Genomic DNA, 14,863 nt, shown 5'->3' with positions numbered 1-14,863 from the left:
AATTGAAAGGCTCTTCACGTCGCTAATGGGTAGATTTAGACGTATAATCCAGGTAGGACTGGTGTGTGTGGGGGGGATTAAAGGCTTTTTAAGGGTTTATGTGTGTAGAGAGACTTTGGGGGTTTAACTGAAGCATCTAATACTTGTATTTACATCAATGTAGTGACCAAGCTCTCAGCGGAAAACCAAGAGAGTATCACATCCTACTTGTTGAACAAAGGTCGCACTGTGGACCTGTAACTCTGACTTTGAGGTTAAGCTGCTTTGCACATCTGGATGCAAATTGTAAGTTGCTTACCTTACAATTCATAAAGCTACTGTGTCTTGGTCTGTTTCCCACATGCTGTGTGATCAATCATCAGCTCTGCATTTATCATTTATCGGGCCTCTGATTCCAGCATTGAGCTCGAATGTCTGGAGGAGCCATTGAGCTCTGGCTCCCTGTCCTCCAACCCCAGTAATGACCTTCCTTACAGCCGCGGTGGAGTGTTGAATTATGGGAACGGGCAGTGGGCCGTGTCGGCCAACATCGCCACAAGATGCTCGGCGAGAGGCCTGGATTGTCTGTGTTCAGCAGACTGAGGAGTGGAACCCGATCAGGACTCGCTCGTACCTCACTCTGTCCTCCTGTAGAACCACTTAGAGTCCCGTGAACAAATTCAGACATGCAGCGTGGTGCACAAACTGAACCTATGTGCAGAAATGGGCTTCTTAAAGTGTTAATCTGGCTTCAATAGACACATTTATGCTCTACTTCCAGTTTTTAAATCTCATGGATAAGACTCTTGTGTTGCTCTAATGTGTGTGACAAAGAGCAAAGCAGCTCAGCTTGCCTGAGCCTTTCCCGTAATTGTAATCTGCAACTGCAAATTTTGTAGGCGAGTTTGGGGAATCAGGGTGCAATCTTATACGTCTGCTTCAATAAATGGCAAAGGGATCACTCGCAAATTTGATTTAGCTGCCAGCGTTTAAATGATTCCGGGAGCAAAAGCGACTCATTTTGCCGTCCTCTGGGAATGACGGCTCACGTTAACACAGCGGCATGATTAACAGCTTCTTGACCGTGTTTTTCTTGTCTCATTCAAGCTGATTGTGACACGCAGCTTGGCAGGCAACAGCCTCGGCCCGGAGACCTGCTGGGCTGCTGCCATTATACATCCTCGGTCAACATTTCAGTGGAGCACAATGGCGTGTGGCCCCGCCTGAGGCGAAGGTTGACTTTGAGGTTAAGCTGAGGAAAGTCTGACAGAACGGGGAATGATGTCTGATTGCTGGACCAACTTTTCCGAGAGAGTCCAACAGCTTTATTCTCATTCTTAGAAAGCAATCCAGTGTAAAATACTGTGCATACTGTGAGTTACAAATGTATTGAAGTATCCACAAGTCAAAACTTTAAGGTGTTTTATTGAGATTTTATGTGACAGACCCACAGAAAGTTGCACCAGAGGAGGAACGAGAATTTGTTGGGAGAGGTTTTGAGACATTCTCAAAGTCACTCTAATACCCCTAAATAAAATCTAACTAATTGACTGCAGAGCACCCCAGATTAGTAAATAGCGTTTAGTTTAATATTAAATCCAGGTGTTCTATGAAAGCCTCAGAAGTTGCATCATACAGACCAAGGAATACATCAAAACACAGGTGGTTCTCCAAAGATTGTTGTATTCAACCTCCGTACTGTTGGTCTGTCACATAACATCCAAATAAAATGCATTTTAGTGTGCAGTTGTAATGTGATATTGTGAAACAGTTGAATGGGTATACATGCTATATGAGACATTTTTTATCCGATTTGGCCATAATGAATGATCTACAAGGTTGAGTTTCTTCAGTTTAGTTTCTTCAATGGTATGGGGAAAGACACGTCATTCAGAAACCATCACCGAAGTTTGAGCTGGGGACTCGGGATTCAAACACGCTGCATTATAGATTTAAAGGAGCCTTTGCGCTCGTTATCTGATGGCTGTGGGATTAGATTACACGTTTGTTTCCTAATGCGCAATTCTCTGTAGGGCGCACTGTTGCTTTGCGCTGCTCACATTCCCTCCTCAGCTGACAGATGGTCTTAACCAGCTTCTCTCTGACAACAAACACAAACCGAAGAGCTGCTGACAACCTGCTTCAGGAAGGACTTGAACTGGCCCTCGGGAAGTGTGTGCACTTGCGTGTGTGTGTGCAATCGCAGACACACACAGGGACTCATCATTCAGCTTAAGACTCCTACACAAATAATCCAGGGGTCCAACCTTATACGAGAGAACTGTGACAGATGCCAATCACCTGGCCAACCTGTAAACATTCCTTCGGCGGACACAGTTATTAAATTGAACTATACAAATATAGCCAATTTAATGCTATTAATCCTTGCTTATTGATGTAACCCCCATGGTAAATTTAGATCTGGCTGGAAAGACGGCTAAGATCAGATTCCTCGGGGGAGTCTGTTTGGAAAGGTCCAGAGATGGTGTTTATTTTAAGGCCTCATGCCGGACTTGTTGATGGCTATGCATTCTTACATTCAGACCTCTAAAACGCCTCAAAGGAATGTTTCTTGACAGTTTTAACCACACAGAACATGACTTACACATACATGGCTTGCAAAAAATACAGCCCCAAAACCTTTTTAAGGGCTGGTAACCCCCTGTGTTCAAAAACTACTCTACAGGCCTGACGTCCCACATTTCCTCCTTGGCTTCTATCGTTATATCCTAGCAGACCTCTGTTTGGATCCCCGTGTAAAAGCCAAACACAGCTAACTGCATTTGACAGCTTATCCTTCTGGTTTCTTTCCACTGTAGCTTGGCCACACAATTAGTGTAAAAGAACCTCAAAATATTCCTCGAAGGTGGTTTGAGAGTAAATCTCACCACTGAAACAGGACATTCCTGCTCCTTGAGCGAGCACTCTTGTTTGCCCACAAATGTATGTGAATGCCATCCATCCCTGCCTCTCATTATAGATGGCAGAGGAGTGTGTTTGTCTATGTGTGACCTCTGCGGTTGGAGCGGCAGCTTCTCCGCTCTGCCTGTAGTTGGTCGCTGAACCAAGGAGAACGTATCAAACACTCAACGGCGAGCTGACAGAAGAGTTTGTACCTCTCGGCGTGCCAGTACATGTCCGCTACGTTGTGTTGCCACAGGCTCGCCGCACTTTTCTGACCTTCAGAGAATGCCATTCTAGCAAGAACGGGAATGTTTAAACCCTTCACGGACCCCCACTCTGTGGTACAGAAATCACTTGTTGACCTCATATCAAAGTGCTGCATCTGTTTTCTCTGACTTCCCACAGAAAGTCACAGGCAGTCTCTGGTGGGAGATTTCCCAGATCTTTTGATCCACTCAGGAGGTATTAACCCATCAACACAGTGTGACAGACCCTCGGTAGCACTTATCTCTAATGTGCGGTGTTAGGTTACCGTTGTGTTCATGGAAAACCATCAGATAAGTTCATGTTGCTATGCCGCAGTGGCATGAGGAGTATGTCAGTTGTGTGTATGAGAAAATGTGCATGCATAAATGTGTTCAGCTATCATAAGCAAAACCGTTTCTGTTTCTATGCAGAGCTGAGGTCCACTGGTACAGCTCATCACTTCGCTTACCTGCTGAATGCGTCCGACTACCGGATCCTCCGTATGGATGAGGACCATGACCGAATGTATGTTGGCAGCAAGGACCACATCCTGTCCCTAGACCTCCATGACATCAACAAGAGTCCACATATTGTAAGACTTCTATTTATGGCTTTCACTATGACCCTAATCTGGGATAAACATCTTCACCTCAGCAGCTGCTTCCAGGCCAAAAACACAACACAAAGAAGTGCAACTGTGAGGTGGAATCAAAATAAAAGCTTTTAGACATCTTTTACAAAATATATTCTTGCGTTTGCAAGTCTGCTAGGGTATGTCTCTATCAGGTTTGCACATCTGGAGACGTAATGTGGTTACCTGTTCAACATCTTTAGCTCAGTATGATTGCATAAAGATTATGAGAGAAGATACATTTTCAAGTCTTGACTCAGATTTGAACTGGGTCTGAACTTTGACTAAGTCATTGTAAAACATAATTAGTCATGTCTTGAGATGGCCTAGTGAAAGTTCATTTGTTAGGTCTGAACATACAGTCAGAACTGGATCAGATTATACATGTATGATTCATGTATGATGATGGCATAGTCAAAGTTTTTTAGATCTAAACTTTGACTAGGCCATTCTAAAACATAGAATAGTCATGTTCAAAGTTATCCTAGTGAAATTTCATTTGCTAGGTCTGAAATCAATAGTCTAGTCAAAGTTTCAAGCAATTTTGCAACCTCCAGCAGGTTTTCTTCCTGTTTTTTTTTCCATGCTGAAGTAGAGCATCCCCCTCTTCATGACTTTTCCACCATCGAATTAAGGGAATGTAATACATAGACATTCCTTACTTTTCAGAATTTTACTTTAATGTTTAAAGCAATGGATATTTGTCCTTTCACTTCACAATTATGTGCTACTTTGTCTTGGACTATCAATCTCAATAAAATGCATCAACCTTTCTGGTTGTTTTTATTGGACTGCACTTTTTTTTTTTACTTTGGTTTCTCTAATGTGATGTAAGACATGTTTTATTAAACCATGTCAACATTATAGCCATTTCAACAGAACTCATATTGACATTTGTGGATTTATCTTTGGAGCTTTAATGTAAAGATTCAATAAAAGACACTGATGTGTAACAGGTTGGATTGTAGCAATGAAACACATTCTGGTCTCGCCTTTGCAGATCCATTGGCCAGTGTCCGAACGAAGGCGGACAGAATGCCTCGTGAGCGGGAAGGACGCCAGCGTAAGTATGCGTGATGACGGCGCTTGTAAAATCTGCAGGGTCGTTCCGTTTGGGAGATTCCCACTCTTTCAGAAATATGGAGCATTGAAACTATGCAATTCTCTCCGTTGTTGTTATTTTTTTTTTTCATCTAATGTGGATGGCAAGTTCAAAAGTTTTTGAAATCAGTTGAGTAAAAATGGATTTCCTCCTGCCTAGCCAAGCAGACGTCAACAAATTACAGAGTGGCTTCCACTGGATGATAGTTTATGGCATATTTCTACATTTTGTACTGCTTCATTTTGGTAAATCAGCAGACGGTTAATAAAATGACATGAATTGCTTTTTATTTGGATTTCATTTCAGGAATAATTTTACTGCGTTTCCTGTTTCCAGGAGGAGTGTGCAAACTTCATCCGTCTAATTGAGCCATGGAACCGGACTCACCTGTACATCTGTGGGACAGGAGCCTACAATCCAGTCTGCACCTTCGTCAACCGGGGGCGTAAACCTCAGGTTAGAAACTGGAACCTGAGCAATGCGGAGCCAAAGAAGGCAATCTCAGCAGATAGAAACGGTTTTCTCCACCTGCAACATAAAGGATTCAGCTTGGCTTCCTTTGTTGCCTCACCTGTCAAACCTCTCCATCCTACCGCCTTACATTGGCCCTGTCCCAAAACACTCAGCACACCTTATGCTCCTCTATGAAGTGTGTACTCTACTCAAAGTGCACATAAGGGTTCAAGTGCACATGCAGGGACGTACCGATCCACTTTCTTAACGTCCAAGACTGGTACAGACATCGGAGGTTCAGTTTCAGACCAGACAGAAAAATGGTGCTGAATTAAAATGTTGTTTTTAAGCACAGAGCAAAATGTACTGAATTACACATTTATTTGATAATTCTGCACCAATACAGCACACTGTAATACACCAATAGATTCACAAGCTTGGTCAAACATGTAAAATCAGCACAATAGCAGTATAACAGCCAATGTAAAACAAATAAGAAAGAAACTGAAAGTGACTAAAACAATATGTTGACTTCTTTGGTCAAACGTAAAAACTAAACAATGACAAACCTTTTTTCAAATGTTTCCGAAAATGTAATTAGGAATTCTAAAAACAAAATAAATATTAAAGAATGATGTTGTTCAGAGCACATAAGTGGATAAAATTAGATTGAATAAATCGGCCCTTTTGGATCGGGGACACTGTCACCGATACCCGATATAGAATTTTTTTTCACTCTCAGGACCGATGCAGATGTGAATATCGAATTAGCGCATCTCTGCCACAATTCGCCATGGAGCGATGAATTGTGGGTAACGCACTTTGCCGAAGTCTGTAATGCAGGCTTAAGCCAAAGTGTGGGTTGAATATCAAGGGGACGTGGCAAAAGAGAACTGGGACACAACGCACTCGAATCCTTCAGCAGGAATGCGCGTTTGAAGGACATAAGGGTGGAAGTGGGAGTATTGGGACCGGGCCAAAGTCTACCCATTATGACGGCTTTCCTCCATCATTTGGAAACCAGCTCTTGGTGCCATGTGTCCACATGCAGTAAAGCAACCAGCCTCTCAACACACAGCAGTTACTCCCTCTCTGGTTAGTCTCAGCATTTATTGGAAGCCTGAACTAACGACACTCTCCTCACACTCCCCAGCAACGCCTCACTGTTATTTTTTACTTATTTTTTAAAATATCACACTTGTTCCCAAACAGCAATTAAGGGAATATCCATTTTAAAAAGCACTAAATCGCTGCATTACTGCTTCCTCTAGAGATCACAGAGAGCACAGTTTGCATGAGTTTCCTTTAAAAACACACAGTTTGTCCTCCACCCCCAACACCACAGGCTAATCCAGGACCTCCATCCAGTCGCTCGCATATCCATCCACCGCTTCATGCATTCATCCAGGCAGGCCACCTGCCAGAATCTACCATGTGGGACTTTTGGTAATTGGAAGTGGGAGCTCCCATTATGGGGTGCAAGTGGAATGTTCCATTAATGAGGCCTGTTGTTTTCTCTGGAACAGCAAACAGACGGCCCGAGTCATGCCCCCCGACAGCACCTTTTCTGAGGCGGGCCAGCTCGTAAACCAAAAGTCAGGAATCAAGCAGTTTTTACACGTGCCTGGTTCTTATTAATTCAGACGGCCTGTTGTTCTCTGATTGGACCCTTTGAGGATAGTTTTGGAGCGGTGTGCGCACGTGGGTTTGGGGACTGTTTGTAGTGAAATATTTTTGCTTTTGCTGCAGATTTTAGCAGGTTGTTGGATAATTTGGCTGCCATTGATTTAAATGGAGGATAGGAGGGCTGTTGTTGTTCAGCTTTCCTACAGATATGCAATTACAGCAACAACTTCCAAGCACGACCATATATAGTTTGCTAAAAGTCACTTAAACTTTTTCACATTTTGTGACGGTATAACCACAAACTTTAATGTACTTTATTGGGATTTCATGTAATTTTGAAAATCCAGTTTTTGGCCTTTCACGTAAAATCCCAGCGAAACACATTGAAGTTTCTGCTTGTAACGTGACAAAAAGTGAAGAAGTTCAAGAGGCATGAACACTTTTCTCCAAGGCAGTGTGTCTGCTTTTGCGGTAAATGTTTTACTTGAGGAGTTTCTCATCATGTTTTGCAATCAGAAGTGCCCCATGCAATTCACCCGACTGTACAAGGAGGGCCTCGATCCTCCCTCGTCAGCCGCGTAACATCCAGACTGTATTGCTGTTTCCTGTTTTAGACGTCCATGTATCTGCAGATGGCCCTGGCCAGGGGAAGGGCCAGCCGCGCGGCCGACCCCAGCGCGGTGCACGACACACTTGGACTGAAGGTGCGATGCGGGCCCCTGTTTGCGCCGCGGCCCCAGTGGACTGCCGGGGCTCGCGGTCACCAGCAGCATGCCCTCCATTCTTTGTGTCTGAGCACATCCTGTCAATGCCATTTTAAATCTAAAAGCCATCGTTCGTTTATCTTTGTAACATTTGGCATGCGCCTTTTTTTTTTTTTCTTTAAGTTTGTGCACCATCCTCAAAATTGAATTTCATGTTTCATTCGTACTTTCTTTGTGTCCTCCTCAATGTCACAGCACACCGTCTTACTCGTCATCGTCCTTTGTTCGTTTTCGCTTCCTGTATCTGTGTTAAATGCCACGTTTTGCATGAGAGCGGGGTTATCATGTGAAACGGGGCTGATCAGGCTGCTAAAAACACAGGGCACAATCTGAATTAAACAGGCTTTTTGTTCCCTTTCAGCACATGGCATTTAGTTTCATATTAAGCCTCACATCAGGAACGACGGACATTCTACTCACTCACGTTGCTTGTTTGAGTGAATCCAGCTTGCCCCACCCGAGCAGCGCTACGCCCCACAGAGGCCGAGTCAGCATCCGACCCACTCCCACAGCAGGGCATGTTATCCCAGAGCAAACACCAGCCATCTGTATCCAACTGGCTGCGCTGTGAGGGAAAGAAAACAGCGACATACTTGAACATGTCTTCACTCGAAAGACTTTGGAACAGGCTTAACGTGAAATAGTTCACTTCAAAATTAGTTCAGTTCCTTTTAAAATGTATTCAAGCCCCATTGGACTTGATTTCAATGTATTGTATTAGGATGTCTATGGTAGACCGACACAAAGTAATAGAGTATCTTTTCAAACATATTTATAATTCAAATACTATACACTTTTTTCCCCCTTTTTTTCAAATTAAAATCTTAAAAGTGTGGCTTGCACTTGTATTCAGAGTCAATACTGTCCAAGTTTTTGTGGTAAAAATCTTGCTGGGATTTGTTTCTCATCGCTGCTCCATGGAGGCAGGATTTGTGGAGTTGGCGACCCAGTAGTTGTCATAGCAACAAACTGCATCTCCTCCAAAGTCATCCAATGGTTGCTTCGTTGCCCAGGCTGCATCTTTAGGTGGTTGACTGTGTTTGCTTATGTTTGCAGTTGAACCACTCTACCTGTGCTCCCTTGAACCTCATACTTGCGCTGGTTGGAATTACGAAAATAAATTTGCTCAACGGAAACATAGCAGTTCCAAAACGTTCACATTTATTGATAATGATGAGGTGGTTTTTCAGCTGTATCAGATTAATGAACTTCACAAAACTGCAATGGAAACAGTTTTTTTGTGACCAACAACCAGATGGTGAGGAAGGCGACAGGAAGTGGTGTGAGGATGACGGCACGGCGTATTTTTTAATATTTCACATGAACAAAAGTATTCATGCGTGATTTTGTTTGAATTTCTTATTTAATGGAAACATCACAATTTCAAAATAGTTTTTTTGACATTAGAATAGTTTTGACAGTTTTGTGCACATTTGCAATGGAAACACAAATTGTATTTTCTTTGTGCCAGTTTTTTGATAAAAGCAACTGTTTGCAGTTTGTTTCATTTCAGGCTATCAATTCAAAGGGTCCTGAATCCAAATATCCTCCACAGACTCCCTCCAAACATTAAAACCATCCATCGTACCCTTACCACTTTAGGATTATGTGCCAAGTTGTGTTGGTCTGTCATACAATCCTAATAAAATACCATAAAGTTAGATTGTAATGTGACAAAAGGATAGAGGATTGAATACTTTTGCAGCGTTTGTAATTTGTTTTGTCCAGGGCGGACTAGTTTGGCTTGGAACTCGTAAAGAACTGCCTTCAGCTCTAGTTTGATTTTGATTTTTTGACTTTTCTGCTTTTCTGCAGGATAATTATGTCAACTTTTTACACGAATCCATATAGACACATTTTTTCTTTGGGCGTACATAATTATATGGAACTTCTTTTTTTTCCCTGCACTTCACTATATGGCATGACTTTGAGTCAACTAGCCTGCACCTTCTCTTTTTTTTTTTTTCTTTGTTTGTTCGAGTGGTGATTTTAATCAAAGATGAATAGGTAATTGCAAGTGTAGTGTGTTTGGCACAGAGCCACAGTCTCTCTCACTGATGGGAGTGGAAAAAAAAAAAGACGATGCACTGAGGCTCGGCCACAGGACATGTCATCACATGCCACTGCTTTCATTTTACCCTACTCATACGCAAATTTTTGCCAATCACCCACACGTGCTTGTGTGCTGGGAAGCCACAAGCGTCGAGCATCAGTCATCCTGCCTCCATGCGTGGCTTGTTTTTTTTTTTCTTTTCTTTCTCCCTCCTCTGGTGGATTACAGGTGTCAGCAGCCCGCGCTCCCACCCGTTCGAACGCACCGCGAAGAAGCTGAGAGGTTTTCAGCTCACTGTGTAGCGAGGCGCGGCCCACAACTCGTTTCTGAAGTTAGACCCGGCACGGGGACGTTGATTGAAAATTCCTCGCTTTCACTGCATGCATTTTTCTGTATGAACTTACACTCATTATTCTAACACTTCATCCCCCCACCGGGCCCCGTGGGTCCCACAGGTGTCAGAGGCAGCGCACACGCTCCCTCCCTAATCCTTCCCCCTCCAGGGAATCACAGTGGCAAGATGAAGAGTGCTGAATTTATTGCCATCTCTGTGTGATTTATTTTTTTTTTACCGTTTTTTTTCTGTTTCAGGAAGAAATTTTCCACTTGGAGCCGGGAAAAGTGGAATCTGGGAAGGGGAAGTGCTCCTACGACCCGAAGCTCAACAGTGTGTCAGCTTTGATTAGTGAGTATTACTGTATTATGTGGGTTTGGTTGGGTGAGGACTCGGTTAATGTCCTTTCAAAAATGACCCGTGGGATATTTTTGGTTTCATGCCCGGTTTATGTGACATTCCTCTGTCATATATTATTAATATTTCAGTATAGAAATGCTAGTGTTCAAGTCTTCTTTATATGGTTTAGTGTACTGTGTGGTGGTGTTCATTTTAAGGCTCCACTTTACCTTTAGATCTTTCCAGAAATTGGGTAATTTCAGTGTGAGGTCGATATTTACTGGAATGTATAACTAGGAAGTCACCAGTATGAAAATTGGGGCCAATATGTTACGGACCGGCTCGGATGGCTGCAGCAAACAATAGGGAGGACACGGCAACCAGAAACATTTTCAGCCCTTCAGAGGCATTTATTTTAAAAACCTGATTGTCTACGGGAGCAATGGGCGGCATCCTTCCCCCGTCATGGACCCGGTTGGCCCCCACAGGATTCAGCTCCCAGCTCCCACAACGTGTCAAGATATCTGCCGGCGCCGCCACCGAGTCCGGATCTTGGCTGAGCCTGGATCTCTGGGTCGTCAGCGCCTGGTTCTTGCGTCGGCCATGAACTCATGAGTGGATCGGTGCCCTTTACATACAATCCAGGTGGCCACATAATCAGAAGTGCCTCCCACAATCGAGGACCTTAATTGACAAATAATTTACTTGCCACATAGCACACACACAGGACCGCAGAGCAGGGGCCGTCACAAATATCAATAACCAATATGGATTATTGATACTATATTTAATAACCCACATTTACTGATACGTCTTTTCCGTCAGACTGGCCCTTTAACAGTTTATCAGGAAGAATGGAGTAAAACTACAGCTGATTGAGACCCATCCAATCAGACGCCACGCTGTGATTCCAGCCAAAGGTGCATTTGGTTGAAGGAGGTGAATATTTATGGACTTTATGTTAACTAATTGCCACTATTTTGGAAAAAAAAAATCTGTTGTCACGTTGTCATTAAAAGGTTTTTTGTAAAATTTTCTCAGTCATTATTGATTTAAAAAAAAAAAACAATAAAAAGGGTAAAACATCCAAAGGGGCGAATGCTTTTAATAGGCACTGTAACGCTGACTGACAGCTTTCAGCAACAAGTTGGGGAGGAGGGACAGGATTACTGCTCCTCCTTCATAAAATCTATTTATTTTGCATAAGGAACAAAATAGCTGAATGACTTTGAAACATGACTGAGAGTCACATTTTCATAGACTGAATTTTTGTTGTCTATATTTCAGACCATAGACAAACTTGTTATTATTCTGCTTCCTCTATTCGACATTTGACCTAAATTGCAGTGTTTTTTGATAGTAAGGTTCAGTGTGGATGCAGTAATTGATCACGATGCAACGCCATAAGAAGGTCCTTTGGTACAAGGTCTCTGAACCAGTTGCCACCAGTGGAAGGGGGCTCTTCTTTCTGCGGGGTGTAAATCACTGGCACCCCTATCCCACATTAGCGCAGTACCAGCTGACCAGCACGGTACCGGGACCGTCTTCTAAGATGGATTAACCTCCCACTGTCATCCGTTAGCTCCATACAAGGGACACCGTTGTTAGTGTTGATAAGGATTAAGAACCCTGCGCCACAACAGAAGATTTACCATTGACCACCAACTGCTCAGCTCGCCGCCACATTAGACACGCAATCATCTGTGGACGTTTTAATGATGCATCATCAATCTCCCCACAGCGTCGCTTGGGACCATGACATTGTGTATAACGGGGGTAGAAAAGTGTCTGGTTTCTCCTGCTGTCTGCGTACGCAGAGCCGTACACCTGCTTCTCACAGCGGCACCATCAGAGCAGATGGAAGAACCAACACATTCAGATCAACAGGCTCAACTAACTTACAGCTGGGATTTTTCACTCAGCTACTTTTCTGTGTGTTTGCCAATTGCAAAATTTGAAGTTTATTGTAAAAGTACAAACTTTTTATTTTTTTTACATTTCTATTCCGACTACTTTCAGGGGATTTCGTTTTCAGTTGCATAGTGCAGCTTTAATGAAAAAGATGAACTTTCCTGAACTCTGCTTCACACCCAGACATTTTGCTGTGTATTGTATAGTGTCTATGTGATATTTTGCTATTTTGCAGTGTAGATATCAGAGTGTTAACCTGAACTGGGCCGGTCTGTTTTCTCTCCTTGTCAGATGGAGAGCTGTATGCCGGCGTCTACGTCGACTTCATGGGAACGGACTCGGCCATTTTTCGTACTTTGGGGACCAAAACTGCAATGCGAACAGACCAGTACAACTCCAGATGGTTGAATGGTAACGACCCTCTTTCATCACGTTTTCCTACGTGACTTCTTAATATACAAACGGGTTTCGAAATGTGCGGGATGGTTAAAGTCTATTGTGGTGGTTGCGTGTGTTTCGGGTCAACCAGCAGCGAGATTTTAAACAGATGTGTCCCCCCCCTTTTTTTCTTTTTCTTTCATGACGTAGATCCCACCTTCGTTCACGTGCACCTCATCCCGGACAGCGCGGAGAGGAACGACGACAAGCTGTATTTCTTCTTCAGGGAGAAATCCTCCGACATGGGTCAGAGTCCCGTGACCCAGTCCCGCATTGGACGCATCTGCCTGGTGTGTACACACACACACACGCAAGTATGGAGTGGTTTCGGTTAGCTTAATGAAAAGAAAACCTGGAGCGATTAAACGAAGAGCCTGCGCTGTCCTGAGGCGAGTCGCCCGCTGTGTTTGAACAGCTACAGCCTTTGGCTAACGCTAACGTGCTGGAATCCACATGTGTCTTTAACCTTCCTGTCTACAATGCATCCTTCTGTTGATGAGTCTGCTCTCTGACCTATGACCTCATGGTCTCCCTGGCCTCTTCTCCCTGGTAGTTCTGATATTTGTAGGTGATTTTTGTCTGGAGGGGGAAAAAAACGCCAGAACACTGTTTTATTTCAATTAAAGTGAACTTCCTGCGTAGACGCTGGAAACTGAACGCAAACTGAAGCAGAAAAATAAATCACAACAGAAAGCTGGTTGAGCGTCATCGCAGAAAAACTAAATCTTACCAAGAAGTTTTGGTCTAGTTTCTAGTGCAAATGTCTTTGAACATTTGAAATAAGACAAGAAAGAAGCTTTTCAGCAAAAAATAGTTGCTTGTATAAAGTCAGTAACATCTAGTTCTGCTGGCAGGTTATTTAACTTATAACAAGACATTTTTTTTCATGTTGTAACTGAAGTAATCTTTTTTTCATTAGTGTTGAGGAATCACTGACTTATAACAAGCTTGCATATCTTTCCTAAAAGTTACTTATAAGTCAGTTTTGTCTTATTTCATGTGTACTTAGATATTTACTGTAGAAACTACACTAAAAATACTTGGTAAGATTTGGTATTTTGGCAGTGATCTTGGTGAACTGATTGTTTGTGTTTGCACGGCTTATTTTAAGTGTGTGTGTGTGTGTGAGTGTGTTTCCACCTCCATGAGGTTTATATTGTTGCGTGACCATAATGGCGGGGATATGTACTTGCTTGCTTGTCGCCTCAGCTGTTCTCTGTTGTATTTGTTTAAAAGGGAGGGTGTGGGGGTCGGGCAGTGACCCCACACACAAACTCTCCCCCACCCTCTCCCAGCGGACACAATACGCCGGCGCCCTCCAGAGGCACGGCCTTGTCACTCCTCGTTCACGTCACGTCTGGATGCTCTTGCCGCTATTCTTTATGCTGATCTTACCCGGGTGCGTAAACGCAGTCAATACTGTTGAAACACTTTCACTTCTTACACCGTAGATGGTTGGAAAAAGAATGTGAACCAACAGATATAGCTGAACTCGTCCTCACCAGGATGAATTCTGTCTTCTCTCAGTAACAGCTGGAGGAGATAATTGTTTGTTGACCCAGTCATCAACCCCTTTCTACCTTCCAGATCTTACAACCAGCCCTGTGTGTGTTTGTGTGTGTGTGTGTGTGTGTGTGTGTGTGTGTGTGTCTGTGTGTGTGTGTGTGCTCCTGCATGGTGGTTTATCCATGTGAAAAGCAGTCAGAGGGACGTAGCTGATGGAGAAACTGTGTTTTGTGCTCACTCGATCTCTCGTAACAGAACGACGATGGAGGTCACTGCTGTCTGGTCAACAAGTGGAGCACCTTCCTGAAGGCCAGGCTCATCTGCTCAGTGCCCGGGACCGACGGCATGGAAACACACTTTGATGAGCTCCGTGAGTGTATACGCATTTCCATCTGCAAAGTAACATCCTTAATATTTTAGATGTAATCACACATGAAAGAACTAAAAGTTCAAGCACTTTTGTTTTCCTTTTTGAGAAGAAACAAAGAGTTCAAACACACAAACTGTACACCCCCACGTGAAGCTCAAGTCATTGATAATGAGTGTGAACAGCACAAACAATCCCACTACTGTAGGT

At 43.4% G+C, this 14,863-nt stretch overlaps 1 protein-coding gene across 8 annotated transcripts in view; it reads left to right on the top strand.

Moving 5' to 3' along the window:
• Positions 1–14,863, top strand: part of LOC122833716 (semaphorin-3F-like) — a 159,971-nt gene that overhangs the window by 118,019 nt on the left and 27,089 nt on the right. For 6 of the 8 annotated variants that reach the window (XR_006371043.1, XM_044121524.1, XM_044121525.1 and 3 more), the window contains 8 exons: positions 3,561–3,721; positions 4,761–4,823; positions 5,199–5,318; positions 7,556–7,645; positions 10,350–10,443; positions 12,634–12,753; positions 12,931–13,070; positions 14,542–14,656. Coding sequence is in view for 7 of the 8 variants with exons in the window: in XM_044121524.1 (XP_043977459.1) it covers positions 3,561–3,721; positions 4,761–4,823; positions 5,199–5,318; positions 7,556–7,645; positions 10,350–10,443; positions 12,634–12,753; positions 12,931–13,070; positions 14,542–14,656 (903 nt within the window). In the remaining variant the exon portion in view is untranslated. The remainder of the gene's footprint in view (positions 1–3,560; positions 3,722–4,760; positions 4,824–5,198; positions 5,319–7,555; positions 7,646–10,349; positions 10,444–12,633; positions 12,754–12,930; positions 13,071–14,541; positions 14,657–14,863) is intronic. The other 2 variants (XM_044121529.1, XM_044121528.1) reach the window with 1 other exon arrangement.

The sequence above is a fragment of the Gambusia affinis genome, linkage group LG07 (genome assembly GCF_019740435.1).
Source record: "Gambusia affinis linkage group LG07, SWU_Gaff_1.0, whole genome shotgun sequence".
Lineage (NCBI taxonomy): Eukaryota > Metazoa > Chordata > Actinopteri > Cyprinodontiformes > Poeciliidae > Gambusia > Gambusia affinis.
This window is presented reverse-complemented; position numbering and strand designations above follow the sequence as displayed.